Source organism: Piliocolobus tephrosceles, chromosome 2, assembly GCF_002776525.5.
Source record: "Piliocolobus tephrosceles isolate RC106 chromosome 2, ASM277652v3, whole genome shotgun sequence".
Taxonomy (NCBI): Eukaryota; Metazoa; Chordata; class Mammalia; order Primates; family Cercopithecidae; genus Piliocolobus; species Piliocolobus tephrosceles.
Genome location: NC_045435.1, coordinates 27,764,237 through 27,786,367, shown reverse-complemented (window position 1 = coordinate 27,786,367; position 22,131 = coordinate 27,764,237). Strand labels below are relative to the sequence as shown.

The 22,131-nt window shown below is 40.9% G+C and overlaps 1 protein-coding gene across 6 annotated transcripts in view; it reads right to left on the bottom strand.

The window, feature by feature from the left end:
* Window positions 1–22,131, bottom strand: part of CD96 (CD96 molecule) — a 101,403-nt gene that overhangs the window by 29,729 nt on the left and 49,543 nt on the right. For all 6 annotated transcript variants that reach the window (XR_002731741.2, XR_002731743.2, XM_023212843.2 and 3 more), the window contains exons 7-8: window positions 20,157–20,345; window positions 14,216–14,308 (exon numbers count right to left, since the gene is read on the bottom strand). Coding sequence is in view for 4 of the 6 variants with exons in the window: in XM_023212843.2 (XP_023068611.2) it covers window positions 14,216–14,308; window positions 20,157–20,345 (282 nt within the window). In the remaining 2 variants the exon portion in view is untranslated. The remainder of the gene's footprint in view (window positions 1–14,215; window positions 14,309–20,156; window positions 20,346–22,131) is intronic.

Genomic DNA, 22,131 nt, shown 5'->3' with positions numbered 1-22,131 from the left:
AGCAACTGCTAGCCACCTTTAAAAATATAACTTACCTGCAAGCAACAGACACTTTCCTATGCCAGCCTGGTTGCCCACACTGGGTGCTGGCACTGACCAGGACATGTGATTTAATTCTGGCAGGAATCTCAGGAATCCTGATGAAGTACAACTTGATTGGGAATTTCATTTATGTTAAAATGACTGGTTAAATGTTCTCTTCTGGAGGTCAGAAAATAATGTGACATAAATCATTTCTCAAGGTTTACTGCAGGAGAAGGAGAACTCATTCATTTGATTCTACCTATTATGTTATTTAGGGACCTTGTTGAGGGAGAAACATGCCTGAGGAATGCATGCTGCCTTAATCCTTGTGTGACTATGTCTCCGCCCAACTGAGACATCTATGTTGCTTTACCCTTCTCACACACAAGACTGTGGAGTACATTGAGGGCTGAATACATGCCAAGGGTGGGGAGCAAAAGGATCAATGATACCTAGTCTCCTAGTCTCTTTCCCCAGGGAGCACAAAGTTATTTCGCTCGTATTGGTCTCCAGCTGAATGTTCTTTAGACTTTCACTTGAGGGTCCAAACCAACTTGCACAGGTTATTGAGAGAATGATTCCTTTACTATGAGACCTCACTCATTATGTAGAATTCAGAGTTAAAGTTATTTAAATAACTATGTAGTTCCTAGATAAATTAAATCTACCCCTCTCTCTTCCACTTTACACTATGGTTCAAGGTTAAGGCCCCTTCATATTCCATGACCTGATCTCTAACAATCTTCACATAGTCCTCTCTGGCTACGCCCTGCACACATCCTTTCATTTGTTCAATCAATGTCTGGAAGTCTCTATATTTCAGGCATTGTGCTTGGTACTGGGAATACTGCTCTCCTGGAGTTTAAGTTCACGGAGGAGGTGGACATCAACCAGAGGATCACGTAAGCCAGTTCAAACACTAGAACATATTAAAGGGGGGATGGCCCAGCCAGAGTCCCAGGAAAGCTTTCCCAAGGAAGGTAGTGGGAAATTGTGGCCAGTGGAGGGAGGGTGGGAGCTTTCAGGTAGAGGGCATAGCCAGTGCAAAGGCCCAGTGTGTGGTCTCACATATCATGGATTAGTAATAGCCATTTCTGGCACCTGTCCATTCCAGGGCTGGGCTTTTACAAACCCTCAGGGTGTTTTTTCCATGTGCTGAGTTGAACTGGATGTAAGAGCTAGGTGGGGTGTTACCTGCCAAAGTGCATATCCGAGACATAAGCAGCAGCAGGAGAACAGTGATCAAACTGTGGCACAGGGTGCAGCAACACTGCTTATTTTTTAGGAGTTTTGTTTTGTTTTGTTTTAAAAAGTCCCTTCTGGCCGGGTGCAGTGGCTCAAGCCTGTAATCCCAGCACTTTGGGAGGCCGAGATGGGTGGATCACGAGGTCAGGAGATCAAGACCATCCTGGCGAACACAGTGAAACCCCGTCTCTACTAAAAAAAGAAAATACAAAAAAAAAAAAAAAAAAAAAAAGTCCCTTCTTAAAACCTGATCTGGAGATTCTGTAACTATATAAGAACTTGTCTGACTGTCTCTTGATATCATGTAGAGAATTAAAAATATTTTATTTGCATTCCTCGTAGCTATGTTTTTGAAAGATTCATATTGATCATATATTTCCAGATGTGAGAAAGCTTGCTTTGTACCTTTCGTTTTAAGGCTAAGTTTATATTTCACAACATAGCAAAATATCTTCGATATTCAATAGTGTGTTCTAAATCATGAGATACTATATAGGCAAGTAAGATGCCAAACTCTGTGATAGGGAGTTGATGGCTTTGTTTGCTGATTGTTTATTCCTTCTTCAATGCGAATGCTTAGTGTTATTAAATCTTGCAAGTATCCAGAGTTATACTATAATGACCCATGTCTCCAGGAAATAAGATGAAATTTAAAGGTAAACACTACTTCACACAAAATGTTTTGTTTATACTAGTTCAGAAATGGCCATGAGGTTGCATGAGGTTTGAAGCCTTCCTGGCCCATTTCTATTTTAACTCTTTAAAAATTTTCTTACTAAAATAAAATAACGCCCCCCTTTTATACTATCACTGGAAATTCAATTAAGTTAGAAGACAGCTCCAGTCAGTGCTGAATTGAGTGGGTAGACAGAAAACACGTTCTAAAAGAGCTAATTTTGGTCATCTCCATGTGACATCATTAGGCAGAACTGAATCTCTTAATGTATATTCTTGCCAGCCTTTCTGGTGACCTAATTGCTAGAGAAAGGAAGGGTAGAGGAAGGCTAGAAGATCTATGGTTGGTTAACTTTTGGGAAATGCTGAAATATTTTCCAAACAACATAGATTTTAAAGATAATTTAATATGGGCCTACTATATGCCAAATAAAAGCAGCAAGTGAGCAGTTGCAAAGTAGCATAAGGGGAGCATAAAGGATAAACTGGTAACTTAAAAAAAAAGAGAGAAATAAATTTGGTCATTGTTTCCTCCTTCACAGAATTAAAAATTACAAATAAAGGTCTTGATTTATTTTGAGATGGTTTTTGCTTACTAGACTCATGACATTTCTTCTCAGCCTGGACAGTATGAGTCGTAGCTTCATTTTTGTTTTTTATGCACTTTCACATTTGATTCTCATAATAATCATATGAACTAGATAATGTTACTCTCATTTATTTAAGACAAGGAAACTACTACAGAGGTGAAATTGTCACAGGATCCTTGGGGTGTCGCTTTGCCAGCCAGAAATTCTGTGGCCAGTGGTGCCTTCTGCCTGGGTATTGCTCACACTTCTGGGTTTGTTCCATCCATTTGGTTCGGCAGGCTGTGCTTGGTCTGTGCTATCAGCCTGGATCCCACACCTGCCAAGGGTGAGCCAGGTGCAGAGCAGTAAGGGGTGTGTGAACGAGTCAGCGTGGGGTCTGGCCACTGCACACAGCCAGGCACACTGGCTGCTGAGGCAGAGTGGGAAGCTCCAGGCTCCAGCATGGGTGCTGACTCTGTGTGAGGCTGCTGCTGGACCGGATGTATTGCAAGCGGTTTCTGCTGCGGTCACTGGCGTCTGGACAAGGGGAACACTGTGGCACCTGAAAGCTTAGAGATGCCAGGCCAGGGACTGTAGAGCTCCAAAGAGGGTGTTACAGATCTGGCTTGGGGGGCCGTAGGTCTGGGCTCCCCAAAGGGCCACAGCTCTTCTCTCTTTCTCATTGCTTGCAATATAGTGAGCAGGTGGGAGGTGTGTTTCAGCCCGATTTATGTTACAACTATTTCGGTCCCGACATTCAGTAGGTCCCGAGTTCTTGTCTCGCCTCCAAGAAGAATGAGGTATGCAGACAACTGGAGGGTGAGCAAGGTGGAGAGGAGCTTCACTGAGCCACAGAACAGCTCTCAGGAGACCTGAGGTGGGTAGTTCCCTTCCACAGGCAGGCTCCCCAAGTGAGTGTCCAGCTCTCAGTGGAGAGGAGACCTGTAGTGGGTAGCTCCTTTCCACAGGCAAGTTGTCTGGACGAGGAGACCCATAGTGGGTAGCTCCCTCTCACAGCTGGTAGTCTTGACTTCTGTCTGAGTCTGACTGAGTACCCAGTTTTTCATGGGATTAGAAGGGAGAAAGCGCATGGTGATTGGTCCATGGATGGCCATAGGCGGGCCTGGAAAAAGCACTATCCAATTGATCCAATGGTCATCAGTGAAGTTATCACTCATATCCATGGACTTCACCTGGAACTGGCAGCCCAGCTCCCAGGCTTCAGGCCATCCCTAGCCTGAAAGTGGGGTTTCACTGGGGACCTACCCCTTTCCATCCAGGAACCTAGTCAGCCTCCCACTGTCATCATGCCTTCCATAGCCCAGGCTGTTTGCACCAAAGGGCACCTGCAGGCCTGCATCCAGCTGCCCTTAGCTCACCCCCACCTGCTGCCTTCCTCCTTGCTCCTTGGCGCCCAAAGTCTGGAGGGGGCCAAGGTGGGGGATTGGTGTGTCAGTGCTGCCCCAAGCGTGCACACACCTGGCCAGGTTGTGACAGTGCCTGGGCTGAACCTCGACCTTGCTCCGAAATTGGAGCAGGTGCTAGGAGTGGCAAGAGTCCAGGGAGTGGAAGAAGGCCCTTCTCAGCCTGCAGAAGTGGGGGTGTTCCCAGCCCCCGAGAGCCCTGGGATGCCAGGGTACGGAACTGCAGCTGGGTGGCTACAGCTGCCTTGAGAGCCCAGGGCTCCTACCCCACCAAGTCAGTAGGGGGCAGGCTCCCTTCTGTTCCCAGCCTCTGTGGGTTCCACAGTCCCAGTCACGCCTCCCTCGCCGCAGCTGTCATCCTCAGAGCAGCTAGTCCAGTCGGGCAGCTGCTGCCATCAGAATGACTTGCTCTAGGCTACAGAGCCTGTAGGTGGCAGAGACAGGAACTGAACCCAAGCCTGTCTGACACTAAAGACTATATTTATTCCATTCTGGTGGCCTTATAACTGTAGTTAGCCTTACTGCAGCATGCATCATCAGAACCAGGGCCTAGTCATGGAAGAGCTCACTCATGATGTGTAGCATACAACCGCCCAGAATAGCAGGCCTTTGGTAGCTTCTCTTCCTGTCCCACCATCACCTTTCAGCTTCCTGTCATAAGACTACCCAGACGTCAGCCCTAGCCAGATGGCTTTTTTTTAAGGGAGATATCCTCTGCATTCCCTAAAGCCTTCCTTTGTTAATCTCTTCTTTCTTTTGTACTTAAAAAAATTCTCCATGTAAAAAACATTTACTGAATTATCAACACATTGATAACCATGTGTCATCGTTGCTCTAGGTGGTACAGCTATATCAGTAGACAAATAAGATAAAAAACACTGCCCTCATCAGATTTACTTTTTTGTGCGTGGAGAGGAGCCAAACAGGTAACTTACAGAAGGTGTTAAAATGTCCTATGGAGAAAATACAGCCAAAAATGGAGAACGGGAAGTGGGGTGGGAGGCAGCTGCAATTTAAAATAGGGTGGTCATGGAGTACCTCATCGAGAAGGTGACATTTGAACAAAAATTTTGAGAAGATGAGGGTGTGATCCATGTAGATATTTAGGGGGAGAAGTTTTCAGGCATAGGAAGTGAGGTTAAAAGGCCCTGAGATGAGAGAAACCCTGTCACGCTAAAGAAACAGCTAGGAGGCCAGCCTGACTGAGCAAAGCAAGAGAAGGGAGAGTGCAGTCATGGGGGATAGAACGAGTAGGGTATAATGTGACTTTTTATGCTAACTGTAGATTTTTGCTCCTCTTTACTGCCCACTTCCCTCCTCCCCTCACTAGACCTTGGTCCTTGTGAGCCTGGTTTTGTTTACATCAGTATCTGTCTCAAGTGGATACACATAATTCTAAACCTAGATTATTTGCTTTTATTCTAAACCTATATTATTTTTATTAAAACACACACACACACACACACACACACACACCCCTTAGACAAAGACAGACTGGTTAATCAGCCATTCTATTTCCTACCTTGGGTTCTCACTGTATTTCCGAATGGATTTAGAGGGTCTAACAATAGAATACAACATGTTGGCACTTACTGTGAACCAAGTGCTATGTAGGTATTTTGTTTGCTTAGTCTCTTCTGTTGCTTTTAATCACCCTTAGAGGAAGGAACCACCCACATGAAAGCTTTCCCTTTTCTCCACTCTCCTGTCTCCCTTCATGTTCCTCAAGCATACTCACCTTTGGTCAATGCTTCTAGAACTCAGTGTTTATTTTCTATCCATCACACTATTGCTAAGAACTACAGCTTTCTGTGGATCCTCTCAGTGCGTTAACCATCACCTCATCATGTTTGCTTCATTTTCACTTTATTTCCTTTAACTCTTCAATGGATCATGCAGAACAAAATTTTTAAATGGAATCCTTGTACCTTCATTTCAGATGAGGTTCCAAAGGTTAAGAACCATAGCACAGGGCACAAGCCACCTCACGTTGACAGCAGGGTTCTAGCCCACCTATGCAGGACGTGCGAGGCAGTGTGGAGTGGGACCTGACAGTGTTGGTCCATCATCAACCTCAGAGCTGTGTGACGGAGTGGGAGCAGCTTGGCTAAGAGTTCCTTTGAAGGGTCCTGTGCATCAGGCCCTCCCTCATGGAGAAGATGAAGAAGAATCCGCTCCTTCACTTTAGACCAAGTAAAGTGTGGATCTGGGAGAACTACCCAGATCTCTTGACCTGTGTGTCCTGGAATTTAGGACAAAGGGGCATGGTACCTTACTCAGGCTGGAAAGGCTGCATGAGGAGTCCATGGTTGGTTAGCAGCTCTGAATGGGCACGGAGAAGAGAGACAGGGCCACACTGGTGAAGAGGAGCACTTCCCCCATAGAATAGGCAAAGGTGCATATTTTTCCAGACATAATAGGGTGCCATGAAAATAATCTCACTCAGGAAGAACACCTAGAGGAGCAAAGAATTCCCCAAGAGGAGCTGACCTTCAGAAATTTAGAGGCTGCAGGGAGAAGGAAGCAGAAGACCAGAAGAGAGGCATGGCCTGCACCAAGGGAAGCAGTCATAGGACAGTCAGGGATTTCTGAAAACCCTGCCAGAGTGCCCCATGAAGCCAACATGGCAATTTTTATTCTCCTCATCCAGAGGACACCTAAGTCAGATTACAGCCAGCCTATTGAGGAAGGTCCTTCCTTAGCTACCTCTCCCTTCTTCTTCTTATGCCATTCCCCATAAAGAGGGGCCCAAGCCAGCAGCTAGGAGTGGAGGAGAGGATGGAGCCAGGCCAGGGAATCAGAGACATTCCCTGTCTCTTCCCTACCCCCACCTCACATACCCCAGTCTTTCCAAGTTGAGTTAGACCCACATTTGGGGGAAGGGAGAGGAAAGAAGTTCCGGACTAAATTAACTTTTTAGAATTTTGACATTACATTTGACAAGAGTTTTTAATTACTGACACAAGTCTGTTCTTGAGGCTGAAAGGGACCAGATGACATTTATTATATGAAAATCACCAAAAAGCCAAGTAATCTGTTGGAAATTTCTTTTAGAGGCCAAGAAAAAATTACTCAGTAGATCTCATTTGAACAGAGAAGAATGGAAAAAGTAAAAATTGTTTTTTGCTAACCTACCCAGTTTAGCTTATTTAATCAACAAAGTACAAAGGTAAAAGTTATTTGTAAGTTTCAAGCTGCTGGTTAACTTATCCGGTTAGTCAGACTCTGTCATCTAAGATTTTGCCTTACTCCAATGTAAAACTGAACCTAAAAATTTAACTTATTTTCTAAAATAGAAATATTTCCATTTGGCCTTTCATTCTATCACTACAGCACCTATTGGCATGGCACAGACTTAGACTTATCCATCTAGTTTCTGGACAAATGTGTAATTGCTCTCCATCAATTTACCCGCAGCACAAAGAACCTTTAAACACAGTAGTGACATTAACTGGATAATACCGGCCTTCAACCACATCTAAACACATATGAATCAGCCTCATCAATCTGTGTGGTCAGGATAACGTGGGCACTGACCTTCAGCCCAGCATAAAGGAGACATGTGGTGTGAAACCTAAACCTAAACCCTGCATAAAATTGGTTTCATGTGGGAGGCAGATTGTTCGGGACATGTGCTGACTAAATGGGGAATAATAATGTGTATTGTTGGATTACTGGTCCAGAAAGGGTTTCAGGACTCCCTTGGGGAAGATGACTGTAAGCAGGACAGAGCTCATCATGCATCATGTGGTGAGCTTGTAGATACTCAATCATTATGAAATAAACTGAAAAATAGGTCATCCGATAGCTTTTACCCTGAGGAATCTCACCCCAAAGGGGAATAACTGAATAGACAAATATCCAATGTAAACTAGTCATCAAGAAGGCTGAGCTTGACTTACAGGTGACAGATAAAGAAAAAAGAGAAATCCTTTTAACAGTCTGTTTTGTGTGCCCCAGGTGGAAGGTGGTGAAAAAGATACGATAAACAGAATTTCCTAGGATTCAAGGAAAAGCATTGGAGTTTTGTATGGATTCTGTAGATTCATACCTACCGTGAGAATTATATGATAATAGTGTTGATGGCGGTGGGGGGGGGGGGGGGGGGGCACAAATGGCGGGGGGGGTTCTTTTATTTTTTTTCCAACGAGGAAATGTTAGCTTCACTCTCAGATGCTGCATGTCTCAGGAAAACACTGGTCTAAAAAAGGGAGAGATTAATGTAAGCATAGCTGTCATGTTTGACCTTTTCCTGAGACCTATAACAGCTTCACACTAGAAGGGATTTATTCAGTGTCTAAAGACATTTATTCAGCACCAACCATGTACTCTCTGAGACAGTAGGACTCAAGGTCTGAAGTCTGTCTGGGCTCAATACTGGCTCATCTACTTTCTGCTTGACTTTGGGTGAGTTACTTAACCTCTTTGTGCCTCAGTATCTTCATCTGTAAAGTGGGATAATAATAGTACCTAAGTAATGTGTTGTTGGGAGGATTCAATGAGAAAATACCTTTACTAGTTTAGAACAGTCTGTGCATATTGGAGGCAACCAACAAATATTAATATTTTTGCTTAGTGTTATTATACAATCATGTCAGTTGGTAAACATTTTTATGTAATTGCTAGGAAAAAAATGGAAAGGTCCTCGTATGATTGTTCTCTGACAACCTTTTATTTAGCCCCTGCATTTATGCAAACAATCCTGGTAGGCCTCCTGTTGCAGCACTCTCCACTTCTACCAATGCCCATTCTAGTTCAGACCATATCACTTTTTTAACCACCTTTGTGATCACGGAAAATAAACTTAAACCACTTTAAATCTATATCATTTAGTCTTCTTGCTCCCTGCTCTTGCAACTATCACCTACCATATACATAGCTTCTGTTTTCCTGACATTTTCCCACATACTAAAAAAGCCATACTGGCTATTTGCTGTTCAGATCATGGCCCCAATTCATAGCCCATTAGTTGACATTTAAACACAGTAGTGACATTAACTGGACAACACAAGCCTTCAGCTACATCTAAACACATTTGAGTCAGCCTCATCAATCTGCGTGGTTAGGATAACGTGGGCACTGACCTTCAGCCCAGCACAAAGGAGACATGTTGGGCTGTGGGCTATGAACTGGGGCTAAATGAGTTGAAGCTCATCTTTACCTTGTTCCACCCCACCTATTCAACACTTAGCCTTCTCCCAACAAGCAATATCAGAACTCTTGCTTGTCTTCTCATGTCCTGCGCTCATTTTGTTTTATGCCTTTGCTTGTGATGAGAATGTGAAGATCCATTTCTCATCTTTCTTCCACCTGAGTCAGTATTTTCTTCCAGACCCTGTGTGAAGACTTCTCTGATTCCCCTTCCTTTCCCCCAGCACTCACTGACTTTTCTTACTTTTCAGCAGCAGATACATATTGATAAAGGCAGAAACTATTGAACAGCAATTGAGGTGCCCTGTTGGCACCTGAACACAGGCATGGCATGACTAACAAAGGGGTCAGAAGTTGCTGTCACAAACAAATCACTGGAGCCTTCTCACTGCCTTGCAGACTCTCTCTGGCATTCCCCTGTTAACATTAGAATCCAATACCCCTATCAACTGCTGAACTTCTGATTTACTTTCTTCTAATCTCATCTAATGACATGTCATCTGGGTTGATCCCCCACCATTTCTGACATTCTTACTCTTAAATCAGTAGTTTTGTTGCATCCCCTGGGCAGTTGCTTCCTTTAGTCTGTGCCCCTCAGTGTCTGATCATCCACTTGGCAAGGATCAGTTCTGTCTACCTGGGGTGTTGGCTGAGGATTAGAGGCAGACTGGACCTAGTGTTTTACTCTAAGTATCCAGGAGTAGAAAGACCCAGATAGTGAGGACCAGCTAAGTCATTAGAAAGGGCTTAATATTAAAATCAGCATCATCAGGTGTAAGGGTCATGTGCAGACATAACAATAGGAGGCAGAGTGAAAGGGACTGGTGGGCAGTAAAATAGGAGGCAAGGCAAATGGGTCACACAGGATCACAAGCTCTGTAAGCAACAGGAGCCCTCTCTGTCTTGTTCATCACTGTATCCGAGCACCTCAAAAGTCCCTGACACATTGTAGGCACTCCATACTTACGAGTTTCATGAATAAGTGTCTTGGATGATTGCCACACCGGGTTGGCATCTCTTAGGTTACGCAACTCTTAGCCGAGTCATAGCCAGTGAATTGAAAAGCACAACAGGGCTCTCTCCTCAAGGCTATGGAAGCTCCTGAATTGTGTCTGAACAGCCCCACCCTGGATTCATCAAGTGTCTCTGATTGTTCCACATGGACTTGTCTCATCTCGCCACTTAGCTTGTCAGCCTGTCTTCCTTGAACTGCGCTGAGAATGCAGTTGGGACTCAGCAAACACTAATTGGTTCAGGTTGAATTGAGCTGGGCTTCCTTGGATAACTCTTGCAGTTTGTTATGAGTTATTAAGTTCTCCTCCCCTCGTTAAAAAATATTGCTTTCATGACCTTCAACATTTGTTTAAAAAATATCCTTTCATTGAGGAAAAAATAAGAATTGGATGCTTGCAGCCAGACATGTAGCTTCGTAATGATGACTGGATTATAAAGCTCATTACATCTTAGAATTTAGAATGAAACCACAGCTTTTGAAGTTGGTTTCCATGACATGCTTCATCTCGCTTCCTTTCTTCAAAGAACATGCAAAGGTGAATCCTACCAGCTTCTGAGGCAGGAAGTCATCGTGTGATTTCGCAATTACCCTCCAGTTTGCCAAGATAAAATTTGGATTTTTCAATAGTAATTCAGTGATTATTCCAAAAAGATAAGTTTATTTAGACATAATCTGCCACTGGTTTAATATGAGTTTTATTGACATAAAAAATCAAACAGAAAATTATTCCACACATAAACTATTGTTGCCATCTTGACAGAAATCCAGATTTGATTTTGAAAAGTAAGAGATACCTACTGTAATTACACCTAAGCCTTGACCTGAAACAAGGCTTCTTGGCCTTGGCACTATTGACATTTTGAACCAAATGATTATTGGTTGTGAGGTCTGTTCTGGCTTGTGTTGTACAATGTTTAGCAGCATCCCAGGCCTCTATGCACTAGATGCCAGTAGCACCCTCCCACCCTCTTTGTGACAACCAAAAATGTCTCCAGGCACTGCCAAAGGTCCTCTGGAGTAGCAAAATTACCCTGGTGGACAACCACTTATCTAACACAATCCTCAGGTCCAGTGTGGTGGAACCTTGTTTTACGGAGGTCTTTTGATTCTGCATAGACTTCCCAACTATATCGTCTTAGTGTGATAGTAGATCAGGTAGCATTTCCCCCCCTGCTTTTAAACAAATATGGTACTTGACTGTGCTTTCTTTCCTTCATTAATACTAAACCTATATTAAATTGTAGGCTTCTTAAGTGTAACAACTGCTTTCTTTTGCTTTGAATTTTGTCACAGAAGTATGAATTGTGTTTGTAAGCACTGATATAAGCACTTAGTGTGTGTAGACTAACCCCATAAAAATTCAACTAGAAGAAATTCATGTCTGCTTTTAACTAGCAGAATATAAATGCTATGAGGACATGTTTTTTTCAGTTTTGTTCATTGCTGTATTCACAGCACCTACAAGGGTTCCTGATATGTAGTAGGTGCTCAATAAATATTTGATGAATGAGTTATATCACTTTATTTCTAAAATAAAGTGGAATGAAGTCCTTCCCCTATTTCATAAAGGATAGCATTTGGAGTCCTTAAACTGGGGATCAAAGCTCTGTTTAGTTTGCATTTTCCAGTCTTCATCCCTGCTTTTTCAATACGCAATACCACCTCTTTGATCCAAGCTTATCTACTGATGCTTTCTCAAATGCCCATAAACATCTTTGTCACTGCACAACTGCTCACTTTGTTTTCTCTGTTTAGAATGTTCTTTCAAGCTCTCCACTGAGTCAAATATATACAATATATACTTGAAAGATCAAGTTATTTCATCTTTCCCAGGTAACGTTTTCTGAGCACATGAACTCATAAAGAATTTTCAAAGCCTAATACTGGTTTGTACCTCCCCCTGGGCATTTTAATTCTGTAAAGTATACCACCTTTCATCTTACTATTTTGAATTATTGTTTTTATGTGTGTATACCTTCTCTTCCAAGTAGACTGCAACCTTCCTGAAGGCAGAAATATATTTTTATCTTTTTTTCTTTAGCATTAAATAGTCTATTAAATGGCATCTACATAGTGAAGGGACCTTATTCTTATTAATTCTTTCATTCATTCAGTTAGTTATTCAACTAATAGTTTTTGACTGCCTACTCTGTGCTAGGAGGCAAAACAAATACGGTTCCCGTTCTCATGGTATGTTTGGACCAACTGGAGAAAAAGTGGTATCTAATGTAGTGAGAACTAAATTTAGTCATAAGACTGTGGTGTGAATGCAAAACACTGTCACTTACTAGGTATGTGATCATTTAAGCTCTCAGCATCTCAATGTCCCTATCTCGCAAGTGGGAACAATAATGCTTGCTCAGTCTACCACCCATAATAAAGAAGGTCAAACCACATTGCCTTTTATGTGCAGACACTTCTAAATGACAGGGTATGGTGGCTTTAATTTGTTCAGAGATTCTTTGATAGCTGGAGACTAATTCTCATCCCCTTGAGTATAAGATGGACCTAGTGACTTACTTCTAGTAGATAAAATAAAGCAGAAGTAATGATATGCAATTTTGGAGACAAAGGCATAAAAAGGCAATATGGCTTTTGACTTAGTCACTCTGTTTCTTGAATTACTTGGTCCAGAGGAAGCCAAGTGCCATATTGTATGCAGAGCTATAGAGAAGAACATGTGCTGAGGAACTGAGATCATCTATGTGCTAGAGCTTAGAAGCAGATTCTTTAGCTTCAGTCAGACCTGCAGATGACTGAAGCCCCAGTCAACAGTGTGACTGCACCTCATGAAAGAACCCAGGTTAGCACCTTCCAGCTAGGCTGCTCCTGAATTTCCGACCCCCAGAAACCATATGCAACAATACATGTTTTGTAAATTGCTAAAATTTGAGTTATTTTTAATGCAGCAATGGAAAACTAATACATAGGATACTAGAGAGATTTAAGGTTTTATTATTTTTGAATATGCTAATACTTGTTGAATGAAAAATGCCATAATTAACTGTGGTTTATTATCGGTGGTGAGTTAAAAGTAGAAGAAAAACAGGCTTCAAAAAAGAAGAAAAGAAAAATTACAAAACATTAAGAACATGAGAAAATCAGATGGATGTGAAACTTTCGATGGGTGGTTTGCAAGCTTTTCTGCCACTTGCTTCATTTTCTGAGAAGTATCAGCCTGTGACAGTGACTGCAGGCTATATGCCAAAGGTTACCAGACAAAGGAATTGTTCATTCCTACTGACTGCTTTTGTTTTATTCCATTTTCAGTTCTCATTTTGAGCTAAAATTGATAGTTTTAATTAAATGAGAAATGAGAGCCTTACTTCTGCTTTACATAGAATATAAGCTTTTTTGTATTAGAGAGTCACCATGGTTCTTTGTTAGACACAAAGGCCACGGACATGGGAATTTATGATGTGTTGCGTCAATGACAACTTTTGAGAGTCACTGCCACTCCTTTGTCATAGTATTGCTGACCCAGGCTGACCTCCATTATTAATGATGCCTGAGATGGGAGGGCTGAATTCATACTCCTCGCTAGTCAACTTCGTCAACATTAATTTGAACCAGAACAAATTTAAATTTAAAAGGATTTAACCTCCTTTGGCCTATCTCGATTTACAACCAATCTCTTAAACTCCCCACTGAGAACATTGTTTTGGAGAATGACTATCAATTTATTAACCTATTTAATAATAAATACAGAATTTAAATTCCTCACTGAATATTTATTGACCTTAATTTTCCCAGGGCTTCAAGTAAAGGATTTTGGAAGTTATGTTAACCCTTTGAAGCCATGAGAATGACACTTTAATATGCTTGGGAGTTTCTTTACTAGGTGATGAAAATGTTTTGAAATTGGCTGTGGTGATGGTTGTACAAGTCTGTGAACATACTAAAAACTATTAGATCATGCATTTTAAATGGGCGCATTAATGTGACGTGAATTCTATCTCAATAAAACTCTTAAAAAATAAAACTCGATTTCAGCCGAAAAAAAGTCATAGCTAAGAAACAGGCATGAACCATGCAAGTTTGCTGAAATTTTATCTGCTTGGTTAAATTATCTGCTTGGTTAAATTAATAGCTCAGTGTGAAAACATTCTTACTTGTAGGAGAAACGCTGCTGGCTGGAGAAGGTTGAGTGTCAAGGGCAGATTCTATAACAGTCGGTGGAGGGTCTGTTGTGGACATTTCAGAACCTGAAAGGGTTAGAAAGAGATTTATAATGAACAAAATATTGCAATAGAAAGATAAAGTATTGCCTTAGTTCCTAAATACACTTTCCTTTATTTATTCATCATGTAACAAATCAATATATTGGGGACCTATTATGGTCAAGGCAGTGGGATATAATGATGAATGACAAAGACATGGGATTGTCCTTAAAGGGCCGATGGCCTAGAAACTAGGCAGCCACGCATTGTGTTGAGTACCATGACAGTGAAAGTATAGGTGGCCACAGGAACGCAATGAAGGTGTACCGATAAAGACTGGGAGATCTGAGAGGGCTCCCTGGTAAAAGTTACACTTTACCAAGACCTGGTAAAACTATTATAGCATTTAATATTTTGAAGTGTTTGATAAGTAATCATGTAGTTTACAAAATCCATAAACTCACAAAAGTTTTTATATCAGCAAGAGTAGAAACAATGATACAACTATCCAGTTGGATGTAACATTAGTAAACTTGTGATGTTATTCTGCTTTCTAAAATGTCAACTTTTGTCATAATATTTTTGTTTGGCTACAACTTTTGTGTGTGTGTGTGTGTTGGGGGGAGTTGAAATAGAGGCTAGAATGTAGTTTTACTTATGTTTTACATTTATGTCAATTCCTTAAATCTCCATTACTGTATTTAAAAACAGCCCTATTGGAAGGACAATTTACAAATGCGAGAAGACTCTATTGACTTTAGGAAAATGTGGGTTAAATGTGCTTAGATGATTTTGAAGTTAGAAGATTTTGTGATGTTTGTAGATATAATGTTACTGCATACAGTGTTACACATCTGAAGAACTACATCAATTATCTGGATGTTTAATTGATAATTAAACTATTGGTTCTATTCTGTAATGTACTTTAAGGGACAAGTATATTTTACTTACGTTATGTCACTGGATAGCACATAGCCCAGTGGGAGGAATTTGTTTTTCTAAGCTAGATGCATGTATGTTCTCTTCTCATTGTTAGTAGCATTGCTATTGCCATTGGCTGTGGGTGGCACTCATAGCTAGCTCTGACCTACTACTATATGAACGCTTTTGTGCAAATAATCTCTGAGGAGGTGGAGGACAGTCATTTGGGAGGTACATGAATAGGTTAACAAAATGACCATCCTTTTTCTTCATACATCCCAAATAAGTTTGAATTCTTCAGCATGACACACAAGTCTAATTATTGTTTGAGCTGTCATTACACTCCCAATTTCCTGATGTTGCCTATCATTTTTTCCATCTCTCTCAAATAATACCCTCTATCCAATAAGCAATGTTTCAACCCAATTGCTGAAACACAGTATTCTCTCTGTGACTTCTGGGACTTCTAGGTCTTAATTTATGTGGTTTGCTGACACTTTCTTATCCCCAAACTTCCCTGAATGTACCTTCTCAAGCTGAGGAAGCCTGGGGATCTTTGTGATGTGCTCACCCCTCAGTGTTTACCCTAGCAAATGCCTCCTAACTCTGTGTCATCTTGTATGCCCCTCAAGGGAAGTCACTGTTTTGCTCCGCAAAATTCTGGCAAATGGAAGTAGGTGGATTCTGGCAAATGGAAGTAGGTGAATCAGTGCATGCAAATTTACTCTTAACACTGAAAGAAAGAAGACCAGCATTAAGTGTGTGTCTGACAGCTGGTGGATCATAAGCATTATCTTCCAAAGTGCTACCTTAATAAGACAGGGCATTGGCTTGGAAAATAAATGCCTAGACGTTTTTCTTTGTATATTGATTAAAATAGAGGTTGTCAAACTATGGCCTACAGTGAAATCATGTTTATAAAATTTTTATTGGACCACAGTTTTTACCATTTTTTCTTTTTTTTACATATTGTCCATGGTTGCTTTTGTGTTAAGGTGACAGAGTTGAGTAATTGTGATAGAGATTAAAAAGTCTACAAAGCCTAAAATGTATTTACTATCTAGCCCTTTACAGAAGAAGGTTGCCAGTTCCTGGAACAGAAGATATTGATACGTTATGCTCAGTTTCCACAATGGGAAACTTTTATTTTTCATTGATTGAATATTTCAGTTTTAGGATACTTTTCTGCCATATTTCATCACCAAGTGATTTTGTAAGCTGAGGTGTTCAGCCTCATAGTGCATTAATAATATATTGTTGTAAGATGTGCATTTTGAGATGAACACTTTGTCCTGTGACAGAGGTGAAACATAGCATTCAACATAAAATATGGGGCCTAAAAATGTCTGTCTAGTTTTAGATTAGACTGTAAAGTGGAAACTCTGCCTTGGTCAAAACAAAACTCAGGGGGTATGAAAAGAGTGGTTAAAACCTAAAAAGGAGAAACAGTTTCCCAAAACCCAAATGCAGAATTTAGCAGAAACACCTCTGCCAGTTTCCAGATCATTGCATTTACTATAATGTCATAAGACGGTAAGCTGCCGCCTAAAGCCACTTCATCTGTTCCTGGGTGTGTCCATTCGAGTAGGCCTGGCAGGACTCTCAGAACCAACCTCATGGGCAGCAGTAGCCATGGGTGCGTCCCACGGGGCAACTGGCTTAATTCTGGGGTTTCCTCAGGGCTTGTATAAGGCCTTATCTTGTCCACCTAGAAGTAAGCCAAATCCCAGGGTTTGCTAGGTCCTTTCTTCTCAAAGTGTTGTCCATAGACAAGCAGAATAGGTTTCTTTTAGGATCTTGTTACAAATGCAGAATCTCAGGTCCCACCTAGACTTACTTAATCAGAATTTTTGTATTTTAGCAAGATCCCTGGGTGATTTATATGCATATCGAAGTTCTCAACTGATACTCTCAGGAAGGATCAGTCACAGGTATGAGGTGACTTGTATCACGGGTATCAGCTGCACTGAGGGAAGTCATGAAACAGGAAGTATTTGTCTGGCATCTTCCACACCAATATGCAGTGGTCCTCCTGTTCCACTATTAAGATATCTTTTTGTTACTCCTCTTTCCACATGCTAAGACACACATGCATACCTACACACACATACACCTACACGCCTGTCAATGCTTAACTCTCTTTCTATCCCAAAGGTCTTGATCTCTACAGCTACAGTCAGAAATCCACTTAATAAACAAATCCCTGTCAAGGGTGATGACAACCAAAATATTATCCACCCCAGGGGGTATTGTACTCAACTTTTGGATTAAAACAAGACAAAATTTCTCCCATCCACTCTCTAAAACAAAACTCACGAAACTCAGCTCTTTAAATCTGCCAAAAATAGACTCAGCATTGCCATGGTTTTAGACATTTTGACAGGCTAGCAGGGCAGGATTTTTTTTTTTTTTTTTTTTTGAGACAAGGCCTTGCACTGTTGCCCAGGCTGGAGTGTAGTGGCATGATCACGGCTCACTGGAGCTTCAGACTCCTGGGCTCATGCAATCCTCCCACCTCAGCCTCCGGAGTAATAGGGGCTAATGACATGCGTCACCTTGCCTGGCTGATGTTTTGAATTTTTTAGTAGAGACAAAGTGTCACTATGTTGTCCAGGCTGATCTTGAACTTCTGCACTTAAGCAATCCTCCCGCTTCGGCCTCCCAAAGTTCTGGGATTACAGGCATGAGCCACCGTGCCTGGTCCATGATATCTTTGAAAGACTTTTTTTCTTAGTGGTAGTTACTGTGGATCATGGGAATTCTGCAGGTCCTGATGCACAGATAGCTGCCTGAAGTGAAGAGTCACTGATCACCCTAACCCTAATCCCATGCCCTTTCTGAGTTTTCTAGAATAGGGATCACTGAGCACTAGAGCTTCTTGGGAGACCAGGCATAGGTGGAGAAAGAATCACCTCAAAGGGCTGTTACCTCAGAGTCTCCAACATTAATACCCTTTTCTGGAAACAAAAGGGAGCAAAGAGAGCAAAACTTCTTCCCTTTTCTCACTAAAACTTTTTCCTACTGTGTAATATTCTTAGCATTTCTCTAATGTAGCACTCAGGGATGGCAGATTTTTCTTCTGTGTCTTCATCTCAGTATCTTGTCTACAATAATAGGTTGGTAAGGCAATGACTCTTGCACCACACATCAGAAGTTTACTGCAGCGTTCACAAAGCATCCAGCAGTGCTATCACAGACAGAGAGCGTGTGTGGAAGTAAGTGTTTAAGAGCTTGCAACAACAGGGAGACATAACACAGTGATGACATTACTTTATAGAGCCTTGACGGCATCTTCTAAGTCAGTCACATAGATAGATTCCAGAGTGGGATGAGAATGTAAGCTTTAATTTTGAGAAATTGAACTCCTCAAGATTGATTTTCTTTCATATTTGATCACAAAGGATAAAGAGTCATTTGGCAACTTAAAATTAACCACCTGTTCAGAGCCCCAAATTATGCTAGATCAAGGTCTGCCTTATACAATTGGAATTATGGTGTTTTCAGTATCAGAATCAGTGTTCTTCCTATTACCTAAAAAGGTATTCATTATTTTCTGATACTGAAATCAAGCACTGTTTCAGTATCAGAAAACATTAGTTTTATAAACACGGTTCTGCCTATAATGGGAAGAGGGTTCTCTTTAGGAATTTGAGTTTTGGGATCCTTTAGCTCACGTCCTTAGATTCTGCCAAAGCTACTGACAGATCTGTGTGAGAATCAGCTACCTCCACATTGTTCCAAGACTGCAGCCCTATTATGTTCAGCTTTCCAGGAAGGAGTTGACTTATTCCTGAGGGAATTAGGTGAAGTTGAGTAAGGCTATATATAAATATATCACAATTTCTGAATGATTAACTCAAAGTACACAGGTAGATGTGTTCATACATATACATATACATACACACAGACACACAGGCAGGGCTACAGGAGTGATGTCAATGCCCCAGCATCAGAATCACACCTGCTTCTGAGTAGTGGGGATAGATTTGTGTTGGGCATACACTATTCTTCATAACCAATCACTGCACTTGTGAAGGAACTGGACAGAACCCAAGATGCGGATTGGGCCCTTGGAACAAAGAAAAACTGTTTCCTTCTTAAATTATTCTGTGTTTTTATGAGTATGCTATAGATTATGATATCTCTGAAAATAGGATGTGGTTATATAGATTAATGCTCCTATAGAGCTGTAATAATGATTTGCAAATATATTTACGTTTTATAAGATTACTGTTAAATATGAATATTTGACAGTTGTCATTACTTCTATTTTTCTTCAGGCATATCTGTTGTCACTGTATGTATTGAGGTATTAGTTTATCTTTTATGTAGTAAAATCTTCATTATTTCGTCTGGTTCAGGGTAGTAAATACTCCGGTTAGTCAAATGATATAATAACTACACTAATCCTATATAACAATTTTCAAGTCATAAAAGTCTTCTATTGGCTAAATACTGTGCTTGAACCTAGGGATACTACAATTATTAAGATACAATCCCTATTTTTGTGGTATTTTTATTGTACACATCTTATCCCTTCCTAAGTATCAAAAGTATATATGTTGTACATAATGGAATGTTCCTAAGGATGCAGAAGGAATTTTAAGGTCTTTTAAATCTTTTTTGATCATCAGTATTAGTATTAATTTTCATTATGTGATGGATTAATAAAAATGCTAGCTAATTAAGGGTTAGATGAATTAAATTTGAACAAAAATTTGCAGTATTCAGCAGAAATTCCTTGTGAAAACATGAATCAACTATTTTATTTTTATTTGAAGAATTCTTTTCACTGGAGTCCTATTCGTCAAAAATGTTTGATAATTTGAAATAGTTATGAGTTACATAGAAAGTTTTCTGAGATTAAAACGTTATGGATGTGATAAGCATTTTACTTGTTCCCATTAAAGATATTCTGAATTTATGGCAGTCTTGTCAAATGCTTGTTGAGCTTATTAAATAGACAACTCACCTAAGAGAAAAGTGATCTTTTCTGACGAGGTGTTCCACACTTTATTTCCTGGGACTGGAGACAGAGCCATACACCAAATGGTCAAGTTGTCTGATTGGGCTGGTTTATTACTATGTACCCTTGTTAAAACAGACTTCAGTTCCAGAAATCCATCTTTGTCTTTTCTCTCTTCATTAGTAATATATATTCCTACCAGACAGATAAGAACATGGTTAGTCACTAACATTTTGTGTAAGAGCCATACAATAATGCCAAGGCATGGCATGATCCATTTATGGTAATGTAGAGTCTAAAGTGTCAAATGGCAGCTTCTCTGCAGTGAGGGTCAATTTCAGCAGATCTGGAATTAAATTGAGCTGTTTGCTCAAGCTTCTACATGTCATCGATCCATGGTCAGGGTATAAAACATATTGATCAATAGTGTTGCTTTGTTTGTGACCATGTGTCCAAAATGTTTTGAGGCAGATTTTCCCAGCTCACCAGCATTGTTTGTTGACAACTGTGAGACAGATCATTTACACCTAGTCTAGGTTAGACCTTGGGAGAGCTCTGCTGTGGAGTCTGGTTATGTTGCAGGAATATACCTAAGTGACCAGTAAAATCTAAAGCAATCTTGGTTGGGACTCTGTTTTGGACTACCCACTTCTGAGCTCTTCTGTATATGCATCAGCAGTCTCTGATCTGAGAGAGAAAGTGTGTCTGGCTATGGCCCTTAGAGAGGGAGGACGAAGGAGCTCATATCTGACTTCTCTGAACTCTTGGCTGTAAGTGTAGGATAGGATATGCTGCATATTGTAATATTTTTGTTACGTTGTCTCCTCTTCTTGAAATAAGCTGTAGATTTATAAGCATTGCATTTTGGGTCCTGTGAGTCTTCTTTAGAAATCAAACTCTGTTTTAAACTGTTATGTTAGTATAACCTCCAAATAGCATAATAGGCAGCAGAAAATTAATGTAAAACCAACTATCACTATATGTCAGAATTTTCTGGATTCTCACAGCTTTTTCACATTAAAGATTCTTAACACCAATTCTGATGTAATTATTTACCAAAGTAATAGCTAAATGCAGTTGTGTGCCTATGCAATTCTGACCACAAAATCTAGCCTCTAGTGTGGTGAAATCTGGGTGCTTTGCCTGTGCAGGGCTTATTTAACAGGATAATATATTTATAATAACTTTTTTTTTTTGAGACGGGATTTCCCTCTTGTTGCCCAGGCTGGAGTGCAATGGCACGATCTTGGTTCACTGCAACCTTCGCTTCCTGCATTCAAGCGATTCTCCTGCCTCAGCCTCCCAAGTAGCTGGTACTACATGTGTCCACCATCACACCCAGCTAATTTTTTGTATTTTTAGTAGAGACGGGATTTCACCATGTTAGTCAGGCTGGTCTTGAACTCCTAACCTCAGGTGATCCACCTGCTTCGGCCTCCCAAAGTGCTGAGATAACAAGTGTACGCCACCGTGCCTGGCCTATAATAACTTTTAACCTATATTTTTAGAATTGTATTCTGTCATTGTTGTGAGTGAATTGTTTTTTAAAAATAAACTAATAAAACCAATAATAATCTCAAAATGCATCAAGTGACCAATACACTCATTAACAGAAGCTTTCAATTTTATCACTTAAAAATAATTCAGAAAGAGGCCAGGCATGGTGGCTCAAGCCTGTAATCCCAGCACTTTGGGAGGCCGAGGTGGGCGGATCACGAGGTCAGGAGATCAAGACCATCCTGGCTAACACGGTGAAACCCCATCTCTACTGAAAATACAAAAAATCAGCCGGGCGTGGTGGCGGGTGCCTGTAGTCCCAGCTACTCGGGAGGCTGAGGCAGGAGAATGGCATGAACCTGGGAGGTGGAGCTTGCAGTGAGCCGAGATCGCATCACTGTACTCCAGCCTGGGCAACAGAGCGAGACTCTGTCTCAAAAATAAAATAAAATAAAATAAAATAAAATAAAATAAAATAAAATAA